At 43.0% G+C, this 25,927-nt stretch overlaps 1 protein-coding gene across 1 annotated transcript in view; it reads left to right on the top strand.

The window, feature by feature from the left end:
* Positions 1-25,927, top strand: part of ADAMTS18 (ADAM metallopeptidase with thrombospondin type 1 motif 18) — a 149,278-nt gene that overhangs the window by 82,205 nt on the left and 41,146 nt on the right. The window contains exons 9-13 of the mRNA XM_021702791.1: positions 572-709; positions 3,205-3,358; positions 10,792-10,887; positions 15,235-15,383; positions 22,219-22,391. Coding sequence (XP_021558466.1) covers positions 572-709; positions 3,205-3,358; positions 10,792-10,887; positions 15,235-15,383; positions 22,219-22,391 — 710 coding nt within the window. The remainder of the gene's footprint in view (positions 1-571; positions 710-3,204; positions 3,359-10,791; positions 10,888-15,234; positions 15,384-22,218; positions 22,392-25,927) is intronic.

The following is a 25,927-nucleotide window of genomic DNA, read 5'->3' as shown; positions in this document are numbered from 1 at the left end:
CTAAGTTGGCTCAGGTCATGATCCCGGAGTCCTGGGATTGAGCCCAGCATCAGGCTCCCTTCCTCCGTTAGGAGCCTGCTTCTCCTTCTCTCTCTGTTGCTCCCCCTACTTGTGCTCTCTCTCTCTCTCTCTCTGTCAAATAAATAAATAAAATCTTTTTAAAAAATTAAAAAATGTATTTTCCTTATGATTTTCTTAACATTTTTTCTCTAGCTTACTTGATTGTAAGGATATAGTACATAATACATATAACATACAACACATGTATTAATTAACTTTAAGTTATTGGTAAGGCTTCCAGTCAATAGTAGGCTATTAGTAGTTAAGCTTTGGGAAAGAGAAAAATTATACTTGAATTTTCAGCTGCAGGTGGGGAGGGTCAGTGGCCTTAACCCGTATGGTATTCAAAGGTCAATTGTATAGAGTAACTCATTTTTTGTCTTTGTTTTTTCTTACAATTGTGATAACTCTGTCTCTCACTTGGGTTCATTGATTGTCAGTGTATCTTCTTCCTTTGATTATCATTTGGAAAATGGCTTCACAGAAAGCTTTCTGTTTTCTTCTATTTCAGCTTCGGCATGATTCACGATGGGGAAGGCAATCCCTGCAGGAAGGCTGAAGGCAATATCATGTCTCCCACACTGACAGGAAACAATGGGGTGTTTTCCTGGTCTTCGTGTAGCCGGCAGTATCTCAAGAAATTCCTTAGGTAAGACAAAAAAGAACAGGGGTAATCCCGGGGCGGTGACCTCAAACAGTGCTCAACAGCTGTTTAAAATAAATACTCAACGGCTTGATAATGGTGATGGTGATAGTGATAGTGATGATGGGGATGGTGGTGGTGATGATGATGATGCTGGTGGTGATGATGGTGAGGATGGTGCTGGTGATGATGATGGTGGTGGTGGTGATGATGAGGATGGTGCTGGTGATGATGGTGGTGATGGTGGTGGTGGTGATGAAGATGGTGGTGGTGATGATGATGAAGATGGTGGTGATGGTGAGGATGGTGGTGGTGATGATGAAGATGGTGGTGGTGATGATGATGAAGATGGTGGTGGTGGTGGTGGTGATGGTGAGGATGGTGCTGGTGATGATGAAGGTGGTGGTGATGATGATGGAGGTGGTGGTGGTGATGGTGAGGATGGTGCTGGTGATGATGATGATGATGCTGGCGTTGATGATGATGGTGCTGGTGATGATGGTGGTGGTGGTGGTGCTGGTGATGATGGTAATGGTAATGATATTGTCATCATTACTGCTATTGAAAAAATACATTGAAGGTCTAATACCCGTGCTAAATGCTCTGCACCTGTTGCCTCATTCAGTCCTCTCTGGCAATCCTATTAGGATCCTTAGTCTCTGGTTGAGGAAACTGAGTCTTAGGGAGGTTAATGGTATTGCTTAATGTACTACCGCTGGTAAGGTGTAGACATAAGACTCACACTTAGGTCGGGTATGACTCCAAGATCTATGCTTATAACTATCTCCCCTTTATGACCTCCAGAGGTTGCTAGATATACTTTTTACTGTGATTAAGTATTTTAATCTGATCAATAAATTTGGTCATAAGAGTATTAAAAATGCTAAAATGGTGTGCATGTTTTATAATGAATGGAATATTGTCATGCTTACCTATTTTGTTTAAAATAACCATGAGCTCATTTTATGTCCAGAAGACATCCAAAGGGGATGATAGCTATATAAAATCCGTTTGATAACTCAAACTACTTGTCATTAGTAAAATGGGAGTTAGGAAGGTAGCACTCTGTGATTCATATTCAGTGATGAACCCAAAGTTGGAACCCTTTGAAGTTTCCTCTCATTTTATGTAGCAACAATGTATATTTGACCATTGTAATTATAATAGCACTCTAGTTGTTATGATATATCTTATAATGCTATGTTGACTCATAAGAACACTCAAGTTCTAATCCCATTTTCCTTTGACCAAATGTTAGGGAAACTAACAAAATATCTTTGGGAATTGATAATATTGATACTTCTTTTCTTAAATTGTACTATTGCATACGATTTTCAAATGTTTACAGAATTAGTAATACACACAGGCAAAGCTGATTAAATATAAGGTGTTTAACCAAATAATACCCCAAAGAACAGTAAGAAATTGACAAACCTTTTGCTAATGATAAGTTTTATCAAATAGAAGATTGTCTTATTATAAATTTATTATTTGGGGCTTTGAAATTATCTTTTCTATCTCATGTGAGAATAGAATCAATAAATATTATAAATCAAGGTCAACTTAATACAGATTGAATTTCTGTCATTAATATGATACAATTAAATGTTTTGGGATGATGATAACAACAGTTGACTTTGAATGCTTATTATGCTGGGTTGAGCATATTGCATTTTCTTGCTGGATCTGTTAAACTCTTAATGGATGACATTGTCAGTAATGAGGTATATTAGAGTTGCTCTTGGTCTCATGGTTGATTCGGATTCCCATCTGTCTGCCTCCAAAATCATACTTAACCACCCTGCTCTTTTACCTCTCATTGATATCATAGCTTAGCTATTTAATTTAAATGGAGGGAAGGTGCTATTTAACAATATCCACCATCCAGACTGATTTTTTTTTTTCTTAACACATCCCAGTTGAGCACACTTTGGGGAATTATTCTGCTTATTGCCCCAATGTGTCCTTTCTCCTGATACTTTCAAAAACCTAATTTATTTTTTGCTTGTAAAGATTATTTAAGGTAAAGTACATCTTTGACCACTGCCCCATTATTTATAAAAGATGCAGCCTGACTTTCAACTCCATGAAGACAGGTACCAGCTCTGTCTAGTTTATTTTGTACCTTTAGCACTTAGCCTCGTGCTCAGCACACAGTAGGCACCCCAATAAAAATCTGTTGAATATTGTTGAATACCATTGTTGGGGAGAGTTTTCAAATATATTGACCTTTCCCATCTAGCTGGCCAAACCAAACCACTTGGAGAGCTATGACTTCCAGCGCCAGGTGAAACGTTCCGTAGCTGTGTAAATTCCATCTTCTTAGACAGGACAGGACTCACTCTCTGGAAAAAACAAATACCACTTTAACATTCAGTATTACCTATATCTTCCGCCATGCTATGCTTTTCTTCATGTGAGTGCATTCAGAGGCGTATTGCTTTATGGGGAAAGATCACAGATAAAGATCCAAAATTAACAAGGCTGTGTTTCCGTGGCAGCACACCTCAGGCTGGCTGTCTGGTGGATGAGCCTAAGCAAACGGGACAGTATAAATATCCGGACAAACTACCAGGTCAGATTTATGATGCTGACACACAGTGCAAGTGGCAATTTGGAGCAAAAGCCAAGCTATGCAGCCTCGGTTTTGTGAAGGTATGTTTGCTTGTGATCTCAAACTTACATTAAGATTCTGCAATGTGTCTGTGTCCCTAACAGAAATCTAAACATTTGGTTTGCGAAGGCCAAGGGTCAGAGTCTGGGTTATCTCTAAAATGTCAGTTGTTTGGCATGATAATTAAGTGGCGATTTTACTGTCAGTGAATTATCCGGGCTTGTCCCCCATAGACCATGCCTGGTTTAAATACCATCCGACTGCATCTGTGGGAGAAAATCCCTCCTGGGTTGATGAGGATTTCATCACAAGTAGTAAATCTGGGTAGAGTCACATTTACCTACTTCTCATCATTCTGATTATTATTGTTGTGTTCATATTCCCTTTTCACGTGATACGTTGAAAAAGCATCACCACCTCAAAATATATACCTATGCCTTTATGGAATATGAAAACTACCCTTGACAGCCAACTTTTTTGAGTGTCCAGTCTTCCCTTCAATATTATGAGAAACATTGATGGGAAAAGCAAAGGTCCAGGATGTAGAAATGGGAGAAACATTGGACCAGTTGGTCCAGCACTCCACCACTGACCATCTCAACATCAATACAAAGTGGAATCAGTTTTAAGTTGTTCTTCCCTACTATCCAGAGAGAGAAAGGTGGAATTCCTAGGTATCTGGAAACTGGGAAATGACAAAGTTTTATAGCTCCCTTTCCCTAGTCTCTTCCTGTTCTTCCCCTTTTCCATCTCTCCTCTTGTCTGTTCCTCCTTCTGCTGCAGCCCCATTGAGGATAACACTGCCCCTCCCACCGCCCCCTGGCACTTGCCACGTGAGCCTCTGTTCCACAGAAGACATCTTCTTTTTTTTTCTTTTAAGGTTTTATTTATTTATTTGACAGAGAGACACACAGCGAGAGAGGGAACGCAGCAGGGGGAGTGGGGGAGGGAGAAACAAGCTCTCCGAGGAGCAGGGAGCCCGATGTGGGGCTCGATCCCAGGACCCTGGGATCATGACCTGAGCCAAAGGCAGATGCCCAGCGACTGAGCCACCCAGGCACCCCGGGGGGGCATCTGGGTGGCTCAGTCCTTTAAGCGCCAGACTTTTTTTTTTTTTTTTTTAGAAGGCATCTTCTTAGAGACTTACTTTACTTCTCCTCAGTCTTCACAAAGACCTTTTGAAAGGAGAATTATCATTTTTTACATGGAGCTCAGAGAATGTGTATTCTATTTGCCCAAAGCCTCAAAACTTTTAAACCTGTCCATCACATTGATGTTAAGCTTCCTTCTCTCCAGTTAATAGTGTTTCCTAAGCCTCAGTCATGAACATCAACATTCAGTCATTGATAATTACCTTCATTCTTTGTGCTGTCTCTCTATATTGTTTTTTTTTTTTTTTTTTTTTAAGATTATTTATTTATTTATTTGAGAGAGAGAGCGCGCCTGGGCAGGGAGGCAGAGGGAGAGGGAGAGGGAGAAGCAGGCTGTCCGCTGAGCAGGGAGCCTGATGTGGGACTCGATCCCAGAACCCTGAGATCATGACCTGAACCAAAGGCAGACGCTTAACCGACTGAGCCACCCAGGCGCCCTGTATCTCTGTGTTGTTATTCACGTGTTGCTTTTCTAACAAATCAGCTCACTTAAAAGTACATGAGTCCAGTCCTAATAAATAACCACCAAATCACAGGTTTGATATGGGATCGCATATTTTTCTAATGCTCTTTAAATGTATGACTATCAGAAAAGTTTACCCACACGCCACCCACAATTTTTTTGGTGTATCCTCCATGGTACATGGACCTTACTTTGGCAAATGCTGGTGTATCGTGTATACATTAATAAATGTACGGCTGTTTCTAATTGCCTGTTGGTGTGCTTGGCAGAAGTCAGTGGACATTCACTTTGAGGACAAAGTTTGCCTAACTCTGTCTCCTCTTCCCTTCATTCCTAAAGGTTTCACTAGCTTACGCAGTCATTAATCAAACATTTTTTAAGCGCTTACTCTGCGGCCAATGCACAATTGCTAACAAGTTTGATTTTCTTTAGAAATATAAAGAAAGTTTTAAAAATTACTAAGATGCCTTCAGGATCAGACATTCATCAAACGTGTGGGGTGCCTGTTCCGTGTACGACAGTGTGCAGGGCTCAAACAGCCAGTCTTCGGTGACAGATATTTTTCTGGAACCATACCATATTTTCGAGAGACAGCACCTCAGTCTGATGGTCTCCCTTGGGGAGTGGAGCAAAGGGAAGTAGGAATTGCAGACTAGAAGACTGGCTAGAATGAGGAAGGCACAGGGATGGGAATGCCTGGAGGGGCCGGGAGATTTGCTTAAGGGAGAGGTTTGAGATGACCATGAGGTAAGACAGGGAAGGTGGTGGATCCCGAATGCGGAATGTTTCCCCCCACAGCCTAGGGGGCAGAAGATACCTGTTTGTAACCAACCATGGCGTTATCGCTGAGAATCACAGATAGTTCCTGCCTGGCCCTACGTGGGAGGGGTTTCCTAAACAAGCAAACCTCCATTCGCCCTGCTGGTCTGGACCGTGTAGACCTGTCTCCGGCAGCACAGGGAAAGGATGGTGTTTGTTTTCAGAGTCTTCACTGTCCTGTCATTGCTTTCCCTTAAAACGTATTCTCCTCCACTGCCTACTTTTTTTGAACTTTATGCCTCCTGGAAAGGTAGTTTTGCATAATAGTTAGAAGAGAAAAAAAAGGAAAAAGGAAAGAATTCTCAAGTGTCTTTGAAACCAGCGATGCAATTGATCATCAGCATCCCCTGGAACTTGTTATAAATGCAAATGATCAAGGCTCATCCCACCCTAAAGAATAAGAAGGTTTGGGGGTAGGACTTGGCAATGCTTGAACAGGGCTCTAGGTGATATTAGGATGCACGCTCAGGGTTGGGAATTATTGAACTAGGCAGTCTTCAGTTTTACACACACACACACACACACACACACACACACACACACCCCACCCCCTCCACCCCCCCACCCCCGTCTGACTTTTGGAGTTAGGTAGACCTGGGTTTAAAACCTTATTCCACCACATCCTAGAACCCTGAGCAAATGGCTGAACCTCCCTCGGCTTTTGTGGCCTCATCTATCTGTAAGGCGAGGATAAGGACAGTTCTTCCCTGGTAATTGTGAGGGTACAGCTCCTGGGAAGGCGGCACCCCTCAGCGAACACCCAGGCTTTCCTTCATGCTCTCCCCCTCCTGTCTCCAGCAGCATGGCCATCCCAGGCTCCTCTCTCCCCATGGCTTTCTTGCCCAAGGCCCCGAACTCTGGAAGACTCTGGTCAGTGCTTCCGATGCCCCTTATTTTACTGAGTTAGCAGCAAGCAGCCTGTATTCTGTTACCTCAGCAGGCAGCAGTTACTGTCACACAGCAGAAGCTCCGTAAATGTTCACTTACAGATGCACCAAGAGGGCTCGAAGCAGAATAGGAATTATGGGGAAGGCATTTGAATTCCAGTGACTACGTTTGTGCCCATCACCTCAGAGAACACTTCCTTCAAAAGAAAAGGCACGTCAAAAATAGTAGGATGGGCATGTATTTCTTCTTTCAAGAATCTGACATTGCAATGCATAAAGGACGTCAAAAGATACAAAGTTCTAGAAAAGAAATCAAGGACATGCAATATACAGCATGGTGACTATAATTAATACTCTATTGCATGTTTGAAAGTTGCTGAGCGAGTAGATCTTTTTTTTTTTTTTTTTTTTAAGATTTTATTCATTTGACAGAGAGAGAGAGAGCACAAGCAGGGGGAGCAGTAGAGGGAGAGGGAGAAGCAGGCTCCCTGCCGAGCAGGGAGCCCGATGCTGGACTCGATCACGGGATCGAGTTAGGCAGCTGCTTAACCAGCTGAGCCACCCAGGCACCCTGCGAGTAGATCTTAATAAGTCCTCATCACAAGAAAAATTGTAACAATGTATGGGGACAGATGTTAACAGGATTTATTGTGCTGATCTTTTGTAATATATACAAATACTGAATCATTATGTTGTATACCTGAAACTAATACAGTGTTACCTGTCAGTTATACCTCAATTTTAAATATTATTTTAAAAAAAAGAACTTGACATTGGGATAAAAGAATGGGGAATAAGGAGAAACTTCCTAGTATCTAAATCTAAATGTAATCAGTAAATTTTACCTACTTTGCAATCTACTAAATTTACTACATCAGGTTTCAACTCTTACTAACTTCCCGCATGGACTTATGTTCCAACTGTGTTGATGTCCTTGTATTTTCTCATACCGTTCCTTCTTCCATGTCTACAAGCCTTTGTAGACATGCCTCCCACCCTAGAATGCTGCATGGTCACCCATGTGACAAATACCTAATCATCTTTTACTGTTGTTGGAGATTCAGTGCGAGCAGTACCTCCTATTTTCCCCAAGGAGATTTAAGCATTCCTTTCACCCAGACTCCATCTGTACCCTCTGTGGACCATCGTAAACTTGTGGTTCCATATTATAACTGACCAGGTGTGCCTCTTGCCTCAGTGGATGCCAAATACGTAGCGTGTACCCGCCGTGTTGCCAGAGACCCAGGAATCATTTACTGAATTTACATGGTAACTAAAACTAACATTTCTTTAGCACTCCTGTTTTCATCAAGTGGAGGATTTTGCCTCTGTCCCCGTCTCATCCCTCCTCAAGGAAGGGAGAGAGAGAGAGAGAGAGGAGTCAAGGAGGACTCTAGGATTTTTGGCTTGAGCATCTAGAAGTACGGAGGTGTCGTAACATGAGCTGGAAGAGTGAACAGGTTTTGGGGGGACAGATGGGGAATTTTGTTTTGGATGTGTTCGGAGCTTTATAAAATTCGATTTGCAGAAACCATTAACATTTTGAGCACATCGGGTTTTGCTTGGAGGGGCGTCCTTCAGAATCTTTGGGACACAACAGGACAACATGGTCAACAAGTGATAGGACAGAGTAATGCCTAGTATCGAGACTCTCCTTAAAAATCACATGCAGGCAACATGAGACCTTGGAGTCTCTGTGGTTATTTCTTTTTCCCTTAAATTATGACTTCAGTCTAGGGAATTATAGATAAGGAAAAGTTAGTTGAATATGTTGGGAAAAAAAAAAAGAGGGAAGAGCAAGCAAAAAAGTACAAACTCTCATTTCTGTTTACTTTGCAAGGGAGCTTTCTCAGAAGACTCTCATGGTCGTCAAAGCACGTAGTTGGCTATAATTACGTTTGACTTATGTCCTTCACCACAAAAGAAATAACATGTTCATACAGCCTGTCTGATTTCACTCTGGAATCCTGTGTTTTTGTGTTTTGCCTCATTTTCCCGGTCTTCTCCAGCTGCCCCTTCTCCTTCGCCCTGTGGCTTGGCATTGGCTGTGGAATCCGGGTCTCCTCTGCCTGGGTCTGCCCCAGGGTCATTTTCGGTGGCTGCCACATAGGCGAAGGGTGTGGGTTATGGCTGCTCGCTGGCTGTCAGGAGGGAAACAGTTTAATTCTGAAAGCCTTTCTAACTGTGGCTGGGTTTCATTGGTTGCCTCTCCTTTCTCCATTTTGATGTCGACTGTCTTTTTCCACATTAAGTTGTTCCCCTCAGGCCCAGGGTGATACATGGAGGAGAGCACACAGAGATGATGAAGCTGATTCACTTGTTGGCAGGCTGCCTCATGCTTTCTACTAATGTCAGTTGCAGGTCCACGTGTGTGGGAAACACTGTAATATTGTGTCTTAGGAGCTGTTTTGAGATTTGAAAATGGTATGACGGTATGTGTGGCACATATGTGGGGCCACGGGTGGGTTATAGTCCCCAGCAGCATCCTGAATATCCTTCCATTCTCTTTTTTTTGGGGGGGGGGGAGAACTTTATGGTTTACACAATCAGGCTCACTGCACATCTCTCTGGTTTCCCTGTATTTCCTCTTCTTGGTTCTGTGGAAAACTTTTTGTGAAATAACTCCTGAGCATGTTCTTGCCATATTGTGTCACCGTGAAAGCTACATTAACCGGAAGGCTTGGGGAATTGGGTGTCCGGTTAATGGAATTTTCAGGGCCACACCAAGTGACCACAAAAGTCATTTTGTTTCCTCCCTTGTTGTTAATATTTTCCTCCAAATTGTACGCGTTCACACGTCTATCCCAGTAAATAGAATGTGGCAAACAAAATGGAATGATTTTGACATTTCATGATTTTGACATTCTTTTAATGACATAATTCTGAGTAGCAACTTCAGCTGTTTGAGCTGGAGGGAATCTGGTTCGGTCCCCTCGCTTTATAGATGGATAACTGAGGCCCAGAGACGTTGAGAGCTTTCCAACTTCCTTTAATGGCAAATCCAGGTCCAGAGAGCAGTGGTCAAGGACTCTGGCTGGAATCAGGCCAGTGTGAGTCCTGCCTTTGCCACTTACCAGCTGTGTGTGACTTGGTGGCTTTGAAAGTGTCAATAGCTTGCTCAGTCCCATCATCTAAATTAGTTTATATGGGGAATTAGCTTAGTGTCCAATGCTAAATGGTGTTAGTAACAGTACTAGTTTCCTATGACTGCTCTAACTTTCCATGAACTTGGTGACTTAATACACAAATTTATTTTTTTACAGTTCTGGAGGTAGACATCTGGAATGAGTCTCACTGGGCTAAGATCAAGTGTTGTCAGGGTTGTGTCCCTTCTGGAGGCTCCAGAAGAGAAGCCATTTTCTTGCCTTCTCCAGCTTCTAGAAGCCTCCTACGTTCCTTGGCTCATGGCCCCTTCCCCTTCCCCCATCTTCAAAGCAACAACCTCCCCCTTAGTCCTCCTCACACTGTCCTTTCTCTGGTTCTCTTCTGTCTTCCTCTGCCCTATTTACAGCCCCTCATGATTAACTTGGGCCCATGTGGAAAATTAAGATAGTTTCCCCATCTCAAGGTCAACTGATGAGCAACCTTAATTACGTCTGCAATTTTAATTCTCCTTTGCTATGTAACTGCACAAAGTTACAGGTGTCAGTGATTTGGATGTGGTCCTTTTTTGGGGGGGGGCAGTATTCTGCCTACCACAGTCTAGCATGAGAGTTAAACTCTTTCATGGTGTGAGAATTGTCGAAATGCTTCAAAATTACTAAAGAGGAGGAAGGTGATGATGGTGATCATTCACACCATTTATCCTTGAGAACCAATGGAGAGGCAAGAGCTACTTTTATCACTCTTTGCACAGGGGAGAAAACTGCACATCGGAGACTTCTAGAACATGTCCGTCCATAGGGCGTGGAACCTGGGATTCTGGGGCAAGGATTTGAATCCAATGTGCTCGATTCCAATCTTGGCCTCTCCTGCTTCACTGGTGGTGGTGTTGGTGGTGATTATTACAAACCAGGTCTCTTAGTTTCAAGCCCAGTGGTCCTGAGATGAACTATTATTACCTCCCCATCAAAATACAATATTGTGTACAAAAGCTTTGGATATTTTCATTTTTATTCTAGCAACACCCTTACCAGCTGCTTCTTTCCTTTCAGGACATTTGCAAGTCTCTTTGGTGCCACCGAGTGGGTCACAGGTGTGAGACCAAGTTTATGCCTGCAGCGGAAGGGACCGTTTGTGGCTTGAGTATGGTAAACTGCATACGTGTTAGTTTTTAGTTCTGGAAATACGATAACGCATAGAAACAAACCATCATACAAACTCTTTGTACTGGGACCTTCAGAATGGAATGCCTTGGCCGCATTCATTTTCTGACTTGTCTTTAAATCCACCAGCATTATGTAGCAACTATTATAAAAACTCAGTGCTAATATCACCCAGTTGGCTCCATTGTTTATGATGATTTTTTTTTTCTGACTTTGGTTTCCATTTTTAGATGAAATATTTCAACAAGGTGGAAGGTTTCATTGTATACTGTTTGCCTTTTAAACTTGATTTAGTATAGAGAAGCTTCAGGGAGCAGATGTCCCCTTAGTAGCAAAGGAAGGACTGTCCCCCCATACAAGGCTTCTACTTCTCACCTCCCGGGACCCATCACTGAGTTTCTGACATGCTCAGGGGAGTCCCATCACGTAGAGGGACTCCTGGCAAAGGGTAAGCTGGGTCACTGTCGGTTGTACCAGAAAGCTGGTAGCCGGCAAGTACGGTCAGCCCTCAGAACCATCTCCAATATGAGATATCTGTGTTTTGAATGAAGAACATTCATAGTTTCTGGGTTTTTTTCTCCTTTCTTAGTAGCATCTGGAGGGAGAGATGCACTTGATATAGCAGTAGTATATGACCCAGATTTGGTGCATTCCTTTGGAAGATCATGATCAAGGGCTATGAAAGAGGGGAGCGTGGAGATGCTCCAGGATCTCTGATCTCTGCTTCTGGCTCTCCCGAGGCAGCATGAGCTGGTAGAGAAGACTCGGTCATTTAAAGTGAATTCAATTGCACAATAACTTATTGACTGCTAGATATCAGAGACAGGAGACCCTGGGGATACAAGGATGAATAAAATTCAGTTTTATCTCTTCAAGAACTCCCAGTCCAGTGGGGAAACCTGTGCAGAAGCCAATAACATGGACTTTCTTTTTAAACAGACCTCCTTTAAGCCCTGAGTTGCTATCGATGCTCGGGATTAGGTGTGCACTTATTAGAATGAACTACAGTGAGTGGGTACACCAAGGTGGATGTTGGAATGTGAATCCCATCCTCAGTTGGATGGGAGAGAGACTTTCAGTGAGAGATTAACGATAAAGGCAAAAATATAGGCACACAAAAATTAACAAGTGTTCAGAAAATGCTTACTAATATTGAGTCATTTATTCAAAGTCTTTTAAAATATTTTCATTTTTTAACTCTTTGATTTTAAAGAAAATAATTTTTTTTTAAAAAGTTGAGGTATTATGTGCAACTTTCCTTCAGAAGTACCTGTCTTAGGAAATTCCACTAAGGATGCTCATTGAAAATGGGCATGGAATGTTTTAGGTGTGATGAGGCAAAATAGTGAAATAATTGAACATATAAGTACTGCTCAAGTCATTTTTATTTTTTAAAGATTGTATTTATTTATGAGGGAGCACGAGTTGGGGCGGAGGGGCAGAGGGAGAGGAACAAGCAGACTCCCTGCTGAGTAGGGAGCCTGACTAGGGACTCTATCCCAGGACCCCGGGATCATGACCTGAGCCGAAGGCAGCCGCTCAACCGACTGAGCCACCCAGGCGCCCCGTCATTTTTATTTTTAGAGCATCAAAATTTAGGACTTGAAACTCGAGGATTAGTGGGTATTTTTTCATTATGAACGCAACAGCATTAAACATAAGAGGGATGTAGAAGAATGGATTGATCTAATAAGTAAGTGCCAAGTGGCATAGGGCTGAAGTTTTTATTACCTACCTACACCAGGGATGTAGTTCCACGGGCATGAAAATGCCCCTGGATTAGACTTTAGTTACTGTAACCTGAGACAAAGTGGTCCAGAAGTTAGAAAACAGATGTCCTCATGCCACTCCCCCACCTCATTATTTTAAGAGACCAGGCTGCAGTTTTAAATACTGGGGGAATGCCCCTGAATGAATGGGGGAAGGCCTCCCCCTCAGCAGAAAACATTCAGATGAGTTCCGTCCATCATCACTCCGGTTTAATTATTACTGCATCCACATGCAAGGTTCTCAGACTCTTCCTCCTCTAGGGGATGGAACCAGCTCTTCATTAGACTATATACTCCGTGAGGCCAGGACCATGCCTTATGCTTTATATCAAGTGTCCTACAGGGTAGCGACTACTCTGTGTTTTGTTCCTTTGTAACTGGAACCTAGCTGAATTCTTCCCCATGTCTTTCTAGTCCCTGGTCATTCAGTGATATTTGGACCGTGAATGTTCAGTAAACATGTGAGGATGTGAAAAAGCACATACGTTTATCTAGTTACATGTGCAAGAAGAAAGGCTTGTGTTTTCTGTCGGTCATAAAAGGTGTCTGCCCAGTTACAGCCACTCAGTTTGAAATTAGAAGAAATGCCTATCTGTATACGTATGAATAGATACAATTTTATATGTAGAATTTTATAAGTGTATTCACGTGTGTGTGAATCACACACACATATATATAATATGTATATTATGAGCAAGTTCTGCATGACTTAGAATAACTTCACACTTTCCTGCAAGCCTCTGCAATGAGATCCAAAGAGGATGTGTGTGTGTGTGTGAGCATTCATGTATTTACTTCTGATTTCTATACTGAATGAAAAAGTCAGAGGAGACAATCTTCTGGCAACCTAAGCCAATACTAAGATGAATCCTGAAATAAAAGAAAGTTAAATTAATTGAAGGTTTGGAACAGATCTAAAAACCATATTTCTTAAAAAAAAAAAGAAAGAAATTCAGGTTAAGACCTATGCGGGGGGCGGGGGGCGCATTTGCCTCTGAGGCAAGAAGGATACATATCCTGTTGAGGGGCTTTGGTGACTGAGTTGAAATCGAGCCTCAGCTGTACCTATGTGGCTGCTTTGGGTAGCTGTGTTAGTATTTCTTTGCTGAATTTCTCTCATCCAGAAAATAGTTACTAACTCCTTAGCGCTTTGGGAGGATTACGTTAGGAAGTGCACGGGGAAGTCCTCTCGCTCCCCCTGCCTGCACTGTTTCTGGCACCTAGGAGCAACTTCATGAAGTGCAGCCCCTGCTCTTGCTGTTGGCTCTTACTTTGTGTCCGCTACTGAGCTCAGCCGGGACAGTCCCGGGGACTCCTGGTCGGGAAGATTCTGATTGCTGCTCGCAGTGGCCCAGATCCTCTAATGACCAATTGCTTTCCCCCTAAAAGGGCTCAATGGTGTTACAGGAGTTCATGCAAACTCTGAAATGGCACTTAATCCAGGGAAAAGACAAATGAAAAACACAAGAAGTAATCCGCACATGGCAAGAATTTGAAGAAAGGAAGCAATATCTTGAACTGGGCAAAGTTCACTCGCCACGCAATAAACAGCCAAGGAGCCAAGTGTATCCCAGGGGGAAAGCGAAGATTTGAAAGTCAAACCACCTCCCCCTAATTCTGTAACTGAAGCCCCACTCCTCGGCAGAACCTGGCATGCATGGTCCAAACCCCAGTCCATTGGATCTCACTGTGGAGGCTTTTAGGAAAGTGTGCAGTTACGCTAAGTCATGCAGAACTTGCTCATAATAAAAGCACCACAGGAATAAAACCACTACCAGAGGCTAATGCAAGCCCCAAGGACAGAGATGACCAGCAAAGCCTGGAATGTATTGCAAAAGAAAACAAATGGAGAGGTTAGCCCAGAAAAGCGTTCTCGTCCTGGCTCGATCAGAGCACTAGCAAATGAAAGACCCAGAGCTAATTCCTAAAAGACACTCAGAGAGCTCAAAGTCATCCGAGGGTCTGGAGCAGGGACCTTTCATACAGTCAAAAAGGTCAAAGGGTGTTATCTACAAGCACAGTTGGCCTGGACTGAGAACTATTGGGCTTCATAAGAAGTGCTCCGTAGGGATGGTTTGGGATAAACAAAAATGTCTGCATAATTGTATCTGTTTTTATGATAAGATCATCAGAATGATAAATTCTGTGTTCATACCTAAAAAAAAAAACCCGGTTCTCCCTGAGTGAATGATCCACATTGTTCTCAAAGCAGCCTTGTTTCTAGATTTCGGGGGAGGCTCCGTTGTCCTTGTGCTTGCAGAGTCCCTTGGCTGTTGGGTGGAATCTTATCTGAACATTTCACCTCGACAGCTCACAAAGCATACGATCCTCGCCTGCTGGTGACAGATGCCCCCTCCCTAGATGTCAGCCTTTCAAAACGCACACAGTAGATGCAGAGCAACCGGTGTCGGTAAAGTGCAGACGGCCAAGGAACCCGTCAAGGTGTCCTGCGTTCTCCCATTTGCCGACGCACTCGTTTTTCCGTTAACGCGCAGGTGTCTGCCTCTCCTTCCCGTCCCCGCATGGACTCTGACAGGAAACATGTCACACCTTCTTTTTATAGTGGTGTCGGCAAGGCCAGTGTGTGAAGTTCGGGGAGCACGGCCCCCGGCCCGTCCACGGCCAGTGGTCCGCCTGGTCCAAGTGGTCAGAGTGTTCGCGAACCTGTGGTGGTGGAGTAAAGTATCAAGAGAGACACTGCAATAACCCCAAGTAAGGCTCCAAAGAAAGTCCGTATTCGTAAAAGGCAAGAATGTACGGTTTGGGTTTTGTTTGGCTTACGTACTGGTTTTTAAGTGCAGTTGCCTTCCCTCCGGTGAATCGCAACCAAACTGGGGTTTTACGGTTTGCATATACAGACTACAGGCACTGGGCAGGGGGTGGGGGTGTGACGGTCAGAAACCCAAAAACAACAAAGGAGCTACTCTATGTATGTGTGACTAGGACGATCAGAGACTCAAGTGATAGCCCGAGCTCGTTTCCGAATCTAAATTTGAGCCACACGGTCACACAGTCAAATGCCTGTGTTGTGGAGCTGAGAAGCTTGGCCAGTGGAATGTGTGTGTGTGTGTGTGTGTGTGTGTTTCAAACTGATGAACTGGAGAAAGTATGCTAATTTTTGCCTTGCAGGAATGTACATCAACACATGGTGACAGATCTGCCTGACTTTTCAAGAGAAACTAGAAATCCAAAAAAAATGTGTGTGAAATTTCCCGACTGTTCAGATACTGACAACAAATTCCGTTTACTTTAAACAGAACGCAGTGAGGACTAATCGCAGCATCTACAGATGGGAGACTGGCCTGTGGTCACCTGTGGGCACGCTCTGGCCCCGGGTGTACTGGGGTTCTGTATTCTTTGAAAACGAAGGCGGTTTTATGTTCCTTTCCTCTGCTCTCATCCCCGTGTGCAACCTGTGGGAGATGCCCGCTCCCTGATTGGCACAGGGATGTGGAGAGAGCCCAGGGTTGAGAGCCAGATGGGACTGCAAATCCTGGGTCTGCCGCCTATTAATTATGTGACTTCGGGAAGTTCACTTGAACTCTGAGCTTGAATCTATGTGTAAGGTTGAGACAGTAATGCCTCCTCTGAAGGTTTGGGGGGATAAGAAGGGGGTCTGTAGAATGCCCCCTACCAGGGAGCCTCCAGTGGGCATTCAACAAAAGGATCCGGGGTCCTTCATCCTAAACTCGACCCGGAGTACAGGGTAGCAGAGGATGGGTCCTCCAAAACAAGGGGAGGGGGGAGGGAGGCCTTCCTGACGAAACTGGACTTTTGGAGAATGTGGTAGAGAAGAGTGTGAGGGGTCCTTGGAAGATAGGGATGTCACTTCACAGCACTGAGTGGTGGTATAGCGTGAAGGTCAAGACCACAGGCTCCTAAGCCCAGAACCCTACCTAGGTTTGCCTCCTGGCCCTGCCTCTCTCCAGCTATGTAGCCACAGACAGCTTTCTGTCCCTGCTCGAGATTCCTCACTGGTAAAAAATGGACTAAGGAGAGTGCCTACATCAACTGAGTTAATGTTTGCAAAGCGCTTCTACAAAGTGCCTGGCATGTTACAAGCATCGCATAAATGTTTGGTAGATTAAGAATTAAAATAAATAAATGAAACTGGAGCAGAAGGAAAATTTAAAAGGGGCCTGGCCTTTTATCTGAGTCAGCAGCCTGAGCTGGATCAAGAGGCCAGTTTGTTCCCAACTAGGAGAGGGTCAGAAGACACTTTGACCATGGTTTGCTACGTGCTCTTTGAGATCTCAGGCTAACAGTATTCTTCAACTTTGACACTGTTGACATTTTGGGCTGGAAAATTTTTGTTAGGGGGTTTGTCCAGGACATGGCAGGATGTTTACCAGCAGCCCTGACCTCTCCCCACTAGATGCCAGTAGGATGGCTCTCCCTCCCCGACAGCCCCCTGATAACCAAAAATGTCCTGAGACTATCACATGTCCTGTAGGGGGCAAAGCCATCCCCAGGTGAAACTCACTGGTTTATTCCGATCCAGTAACTAGGCGTGATGATAGACAGGCTTGTGATGCATTTCCAGCTTATATCAGACTATTAAAACCACCCTCCTCGTACTTTGAATGTAGCCCATATCTTGGGTAGGATTCTTTTTTTTTTTTTTTTTTTTTTTAAGATTTTATTTATTTGAGAGAGAGAGAATGAGAGAGAGCACATGAGAGGGGGAGGGCCAGAGGGAGAAGCAGACTCCCCGCCGAGCAGGGAGCCCGATGCGGGACTCGATCCAGGGACTCCAGGATCATGACCTAAGCCGAAGGCAGTCGCTTAACCAACTGAGCCACCCAGGCGCCCTTGGGTAGGATTCTTAAAATCATTATATTACTGGGGCGCCTGGGTGGCTCAGTCGTTAAGCGTCTGCCTTCGGCTCAGGTCATGATCTCAGGTTCCTGGGATCGAGCCCCACATCGGGCTCCCTGCTCAGCGGGAAGCCTGCTTCTCCCTCTCCCACTCCCCCTGCTTGTGTTCCTGCTCTCGCTATCTCTCTTTCTGTCAAATAAATAAATAAAATCTTTAAAAAAAAATCATTATATTACTTTTCATTTTTTCAGCCTATTTCACAGATCTGGTTTTCATACATCACAACATTTTACAGCTCAGTATTTTCCCAAGAAAGAAATAGATTACCTAATTTAATAGCTCTGCTGGTAACATGCGTGAATGACACCCCTGAGATTTAAATTAAAACCTCTCTCATATCTGTGGGATTGAGAACTCTCATTATAATAGGGTATTGTTCATGGAAAGATCATATTGTAATTTCAGAAATGCCTAATAAGAGAATGACTAATGTAGTTCCATTTGGTGCCGTTTTATCATTTCAAGATTAAGGCTCCTCGGGATACTGTTTATTTAATTATGCCTCGCAAATGAAACAAGTACATGAGCAGTTGTCCCAAGGCAATTGAATTAGTTGTTCTCTGTTCTTATTTCACTTTGTGGTAGTAAAACTGAGGTTACCCCCCCATTTTAAATTACTGATTTCTTCTTTGCTTCAGTTCAAACATTTGGTGTGTTCACATTATTCCACCTAACCAGTTTCATTTTCTCATGTGAGAAGCAGTAGGAGCTTTTATTTCACATAATGATGGTTTTCCCAGAACATATTTTGTTTCATAAAAATGAACTATTCCTGGCTGATTTGTGGACTTACCCAACTTTTCAGCTTTAAAAGCGTTTGAAGGTTATCTGGTTCTGGAGTCACTGGTACCACACACATATGGCCCTTCTTTTTCCCATGTCTAGGGTAGACATTTTTATTTTTATTTATTTATTTTGAGAGAGAGAGAGAGAGCATGTGAGTGAGGGGGAGGGACAGGTGGAGAGGGAGAACCTCTCAAGCAGGCTCCATGCTCAGTGCAGAGCCCGACGTGGGGCTCGATCTCACGACCCTGAGATCATGACCTGAGCCAAAACCAGGAGTCCGACGCTTAACCAGCTGAGCCATCCAGGCACCCCTGAGGTGGACTTTTTTTTTTTTTTTTTTAAAGATTTTATCTATTTGACAGAGAGAGATACAGCGAGAGAGGGAACACAAGCAGCGGGAGTGGGAGAGGGAGAAGCAGGCTTCCCGCGGAGCAGGGAGCCCGATGTGGGGCTCGATCCCAGGACCCTGGGATCGTGACCTGAGCCGAAGGCAGACGCTCAACGACTGAGCCACCCAGGCGCCCCTGAGGTGGACATTTTTAATGGAAAGAAGCTCTGTTTTCTACTGAGCCTTACTATGCCGCAGGAACCTCGAAACATTTCTTCAGGCCTTCCCTCCCAATCTACCTAGAACAGATGCATGAGTTGCAACCTGTTGTCTGATCCAGTTATTTGATGAATGAGTAACCAGGGCAGGCGGAGGGTCCCAGAGCAGCAATCTTCGCCCGGGTCACCAAGCTGGTAGTGGTAGAGTCAGACCAGGAGCCCACACTTTTAATCCTCTGACATTCCTTCTGGTTCCATGACTATTCAATTATTACAGTCTAAAGGAGCCTAGTGGAATTTCTATAAAGTCTGTTCAAAAAAATCGCAAAAATATAGGTAGTGAAAATGAAACATGCAAAGGCGTTCTAGAACTTTCCTAAACTGCAAGTCTATTTGAGAAAAAAATAATATGCCTCTAGAGTCATAGCTCTAGAATAATAATTGAATTAAATCTCTGTCCCACTTTTCAACCAGTAATTTCCAGGCTCAGGTGATTATCAAAATCACCAAGTATGCTTAAAAAAAACCACTGATTTCTGGATCTTCCCATCATACATTCTTATTGAGAAATCTGGAGGGACCCTGGAGTCAGTCCATCTGTCTGTGTGGCTATCTTTTTTTTAACAGAGCTCCCCCACTGGTTCTGTTGATCAGCTAGCCAATGTTGTGACCATCTGTAGCCAGGACATGATAAATTATGCAGGAGTAAAAATGAGGATCCTTTATAATGGTCTAATATAAGGACAAAATCATGTTCCCAGACATTTGTTTTCTGACTGTTTATATTTTTGTTTTAATCTTGTTACACCAAAAGATGTCATGGTAGAATTTTCTGTCAATTTATCCTCACACTTTTGTTTACAGCTGCAGAAGAATGTACCTGTATTTGAGGATTTGATGGAAAAGTACAAATTCTTGCCAGTCATTAAAAGCAGAAAGCATTTTAAAGTTATGATTAATCTGTGTTAACTCTGTCCTAGACTCAACCCTAAATTCTTTTTTTTTGAAGATCATATCTCATTTATTTTGTGACCTTTTTTTATCATTTTATTTTATTTTTTTCATGATGATAAATGTACTCTTTAATCCCCATCCTCTATGTCCCCCATCCCCCCCCACCTCCCCCCCTGGTAACTATCAGTTTGTTCTCTAGAGTTAAGAGTCTGTTTCTCGGCTTGTCTCTCTCTCTTATTCCCCTGTGATTGTTTGTTGTATTTAATTCCACATATGAGTGAGATCATATTTCTCTGTATTTCCCTGACTGACTCATTTCCTTAGCACAGTACCCTCTAGCTCCATCCACGTCATTGCAAATGGCAAGATTTCATTCTTTCTGATGGCTGAATAATATTCCATTGTGTACATATACCATCTCTTTATCCATTCACCTACTGATGGCCACATGGACTGCTTCCGTACTTTGTCAGCCCTAAATTCTTTACCAACATCACACTGTTAATCATCACAACTGCCCCCATTTTACAGGTTAGGAGGTTAAACCAGTTGCCTAAAGATAAGCTGGGAAGAGGCAGAGAATATTTAAATCCAGAGCAGCCTCATCATAAAAGGCCAACTCCCTAACCATGGTGCCTGACTGTCTTCCTCTTTCCTGCCGGCCCCTGCTGCCTAACTCAGCTGAATGCAGGCAGAGTGGCTCAGGGAAGGGATCCCGGGGAGTCGAAGGTAGGGGGCATAGCTGTGCCCTGTCTCTTGCTGACTATGGGATCTTCACTCGGCAAGTTTTATGAGCTTTCTCATCCGTCTTTCACCTCGTCTACAAAATGAGGGGGGCTATGGAAGTTTCGAGGTCTTTTCCGTGTTACAGTTTCCGAGTTGAAAAAGTAACACATATGGTCCTCTTTCGCTTTATGGAATCTGAGGAGTCTAAATGAAGGCTATTTGTAGAATCGCAGACAGAATGTCTTCAACTAAGAAAGTTTTAAAAATGCCTTGTAAAAATGACCAGGAATAGTAAAGCTATCGTAGGGCCCTTTAAGGTTTTTCTAAGCACTTTTCAGATAATGATTTAAGAAGTCTTCGGGGATTTAATCCAGCACAATGGCTGCTGAATGTTTAAGTAGTTGCTCCAGAGTGTTTTGAAATAGCAAAAAAATCTCATTCTGGTGTTGTGACCCTTCCCGTTTCTGTTGAATCCATCTTAGCTTGCAGTTGCACGAGGATTTGATAAAATATGCTGAAGCAAATCCAGGGGTGTTTTATAGCATTCTTGTGCTTCCTAAAGAGACAAGGAATTTTAATCACATAAATTTATTAACCTGGAGCCTTCTTTCATGTTACATGTTTGCATTGAGCTTTTGTGTGAGATGATCCGTAGTTGGGTTTTAGCCTTTGGAGGAAAGCACAAAAAAGTGAGCATGAGAAAAAGCAATTGCTTTGTGCCTGTAAGAAGCTGGATAAGCCGTTATTGGTCATTTTCGTTTTGGTTTATGCTCCTTTTTTCTTATATTGCTTTCTGGTTTTTGCAGTCTACTTACCAAGAGCTTAAAGAGCTGGCCATTAGATCATAATTATTTATGTTCTAATGGGATTCCCTACTCTGGAAATTCATTTCCCATTGTGCTTGGCAGGAGAGGAGTAGGCCACCTACAAAGTTAAAAAGTGATCATGCAGATGAAAACAAGGGGATTTTTGTTCACAGTTTAGGATCAACTAGAGTAAAATATACAACAGTCGGATAACAATCAGAACATCGGCTCCATGATTGACAGAGCCAGATGGGAGGACATGGCAAATGGGGCTTTCTGCTCTTTCTCTTTGGTGTCCTGACTTTCTACATAGCAGCAGGTGGATGACATACTGTAGGAAGCTGGGTGTGTTTAGAAATGGGAGGAGAGCTGGGGAGTAGGTTGGGTCCACATTTGAAGAGCTTTGTAGCACACAGACACACATCTATCTACATTAATGAGAACATTTAGGTGCATTTACAAATTTCCCAAAACAGGTAACATGAGGAGCATCAAGAATATGCTCTCATCATTCTTTAAGGAAATAGCCAGAATGTAACACTGGGATCAGGGATGACAAGTCAGTTTTATCGAACATGGCAGTTCCAGTTGCTGAGCAGTGGTAATGCCTCCCCAAGGGCCATATTGGGAAAAGAAAGAGCAAGTCCCTGATTGATGGGTTCTGCCTGCCATGGATACAAGGAGGGACATGGCATGTCGTATACTACATTATTTCCGTTCTTGTCACAGATTGCATACACTGCATGCCTTCTGATAATGTTCATCTTGATTGTCCCTCCTTACATTATTGCTTATGACTAATAATGAGCCCTCTGTTTGCTCACACTAAAGCTCTTTCATTTTATTTTTAGGCCTCAGTATGGTGGCAAGTTCTGTCCAGGTTCTAGCCGTATGTATCAGCTGTGCAATATTAACCCTTGTAATGAAAATAGCTTGGATTTCCGAGCCCAGCAGTGTGCAGAATATAACAGCAAACCTTTCCGTGGATGGTTCTACCAGTGGAAGCCCTATACCAAAGTGGAAGGTAATTTGGTCTCTCTAAACCTCCAACAAATACGACTCTTTGTGGACAGCAATGTGAACGAAATCGCTGCCTACATAAAAGAGTTTCGATGTTGATGTCATCCTCTAGACCTGTCCTGACCCAGTTTTTCATTCACTTCCATAGGTTTTGTTTATTTTTCCATACTTTTTTTGTTCACAAGACAACCCTTTGTCCCCCACATTTGTAAGCCAATGGGTTCATGTGTTTGGAATGTACTTATGTTTCAGAACTTATCTTTGACATTTCAGCAATTAAGTCTCCCAGGGATGTTAATTGAAATTGGTATGAATTGTCCAAACCAAAAACCCATGAAACCATATATGCCCCATAGAGACACCATATTCAGCAATTGACGTGTTAGATGATTGCACGCATGGGAAGGCCTGTTTGCAGGGTATTATACACACACACACACACACACAGAGCCATGAATTTCAAAATGTCTCCATACTGGGTTCCTAGTACTTACTTAAAGTTGTGGCTTGTATTTTTTTTTTTTTAAAGATTTTATTTATTTATTCATGAGAGACAGAGAGAGAGAGAGAGGCAGAGGGAGAAGCAGGCTCCCAAGGAGCAGGGAGCCCGATGCGGGACTCGATCCCAGGACCCTGGGATCATGACCTGAGCCGAAGGCAGACGCTTAACCATCTGAGCCACCCAGGCGCCCTGTGGCTTGTATTTTACCTTTTAAATGGAATTGTTTTTATTTTACCAAAGTATCCAAACATTTATTTTAGTTATAATGTACACATTTAATGCGCTTTCTGTTACCTTCGCAGACTAAGCTGTCACCGTTCTGGTTGTTTGCCTTCTATTATTTCAATTCCCTTGCTTTATCAAAACTCAGCCATCCTTGCTTGAGAAAGGATAACTGGGAGCCCCAAGGGCACACGGGTAGAATGGGAAGACCCTGATGTTAGTGGCAATTCGTGGGAAATACGATTGAGGGTCGTAGCTGGGCAGAAGCTCAAAAAGAACCCGTGTTGTCAATGACCATAGAAAAGCCAGCGGAGTTAGAGACTGCACACGACGCCTAACAAGGGGGATGACAGTGATAGTGCCGCTCTGCCCAGCCCCCGCCCAGCCGTCGTGGGAGCTGTGTATGGTTTCGGCTCATGACTGGTTGTCCAAAAGCACAGAGAGAGGCCGGCATGAAAATTCTGCAATTGCAGTGAGCCATCTATAAGTGTCTACTTGTACGTGTTTCTTTTTTTAAAATAGAAACTCAGCCCTTTATTGTTATTTCCAGTGTTTCAGACTGCACTAAGAGATAATAGGTGCAGGGTTTATTAATGAGTTTTAAACCGTTTTTTTTTTTAAGTCATGCTTCATGGTACGCCTCTTTCTTGCTTTATGGAAAAAATGGGTGCTTTCAAAATCAGTTTGTCTTTCGTTTCTCTTGGACTTCAGTGACAAAGCTGGGAATACATCCATTAAAAAAAAAATTTCTCCAGTAGAATAATATAGAAACTTACCAAGAAAAAGAGAAAAGCCAGGTACCTGCAAAAATTCAGAGATAATAACTAGAAAAGGATTTAGATTTATTTGAAATCACTTCAAAGGACAGGATTTGTTCAAAGGCTAAGAACTTCTTAGCCATAGCCCCTTCTCAGGGAGGCCTCCCTCGCCAGCCTGCCCAGAATATCCTTCCTTCTTGTCATTCTCTCAATCCTTAACCTGCTTTGTTCTTCATAGCTCTTAGCCATGCATGAATTTATATCATATAGTTGCTTATTCATTATCTTTCTCCCCGTAAGAATTTATGTTCCGCGGGATGAAGCCTTTGTCCATTTTGAGCATGCTTGGACCTCCAGCATCTGAGAACAGCCCTTGGCACATATTTATAACTTTCAGAATGAATGAGTGAATAAATAAGCATCAACTGTCCATAATGGATGTGTTTCCCCTTTATGAGTGGCCAGCTCTCCATCGCTGGAGGCATTCTATCAGGAACTGAGCGATTATCTAGGAAGGGCACTGCACAAACATGTTCCTGGGGACAGATAGATAGAACACCTGCAGTTGCTTTCAAGTCCAGCATTTGAAGGTTTCTTTTCCCTTGGTTGAACACTCCTGTCATTCCGTGATTCTTAATGTATGGCCCTTTCCCCCAGACCCTGCTGTCCTTCCTTTCTCACTTCCCCTTCTGTTCCTTGCTTTGTCGTCTTAGATATTCCTTGGTCTTTCCCACATCGTGTCTTTCATTCATACACAGTGTTTACAGAGTGTGTGTTGTGATCACCCTTTAAATAGGTTCTGTGTTGAGTACATGAGGAGACAGTGAAGCAAATAAATTTTGTAACTTGTGAAATATATTTTGGTTTCAAAAGTTTTTCACTAATTGCAGCCTTACTGAGTAAGGAGCATGTTACTTCATTCATTTGCTCAATGGATGTTTACTGAGCATTTCTTGCGTGGGTGCCATTCTGCTAGATGCAGGGGGAGCTACACTGAGTAGAACAGAGACCCAGCCTGGGGAGCCCCCATCCTAGCATAGGAGACAGAAAAATTAAGGCCTTTTGTCTCTCCCTCTTCTCCTTCTGATACGTACTTAGAATCGGGAAACACTGACCATGATTTGAAGATCTGGTGACATTCATGCAGGTTGGGAAAGAACAAGGGAAGACTATTTGTAAATGTAGACAGTCTTTGTCTTACAGTAGTGAGATTTTTTTTTCCCCCCTTCTGTGTTTCCAATAGACCAGTTGAGAAACTTGCCCTGGAGCCTCTTTGGGTAAAACTGAACCTTTTAGAACTTGTTCATTCCTGGGCATGACTGAGAAAAGAAAGGGTATAGATATGTCTTCCATAACCTCCGATGCAAAATTTGGGAGGTGTTTAATAAAGCTATTGAAAGAGATTTCTAGGTAAAGGAGAAACTTTTAATCCATCGACACATCACATGATCCACATATTTGGATCATGATAAGCTAAGTACTTTCACATTTAAGTTTTGACTGTCTTTTATTAAGAGGTTTTATGAAGCACAGCGATTTGCAAACTGTTTACACGTTTGTTGTACAACTGTAGTCAGGACTGATGTACAGTGTCGCCCACGCATGGGCTCCCGTGAGAAATGTCATCTGGAGCTACTGGCCAAGAAGAATGCTTTGTATTTGAGAAATTGGCATAGCTCCCTTCTGATAACAAGAGCTCTGTAGAAATACAGTATTTTTTTTTTCTTTTTGCCTGTGATACCAGAAACTTCTCAGGGACTTTATGGTCAATAAAAGCTGCATTTTTTAGCCTTTAGGTTTAGTTTGTTTCCTCTTCCTTTTCCTGACGTGATTATTCTCTATATGTTTTATAAACATGAACCATATGCCCCTCTTTTTTTTTCCCCAAAGTGCCTAAAATGTTTTTTCTTAACTACCCGAATAAATATCTAAAGTAATCCATGTCCTCAATCATGGTCAGCAAACTACACCCTGTGGGCCAAATCTGACCAGTTTTGGTTTGTTTGTTTGTTTGTTTGTTTTTGTAAATAAAGTCTTACTGGAACACGGAAATGCTCC

The sequence above is a fragment of the Neomonachus schauinslandi genome, chromosome 16, assembly GCF_002201575.2.
Source record: "Neomonachus schauinslandi chromosome 16, ASM220157v2, whole genome shotgun sequence".
In the NCBI taxonomy this organism is placed as follows: domain Eukaryota; kingdom Metazoa; phylum Chordata; class Mammalia; order Carnivora; family Phocidae; genus Neomonachus; species Neomonachus schauinslandi.
This window is presented reverse-complemented; position numbering and strand designations above follow the sequence as displayed.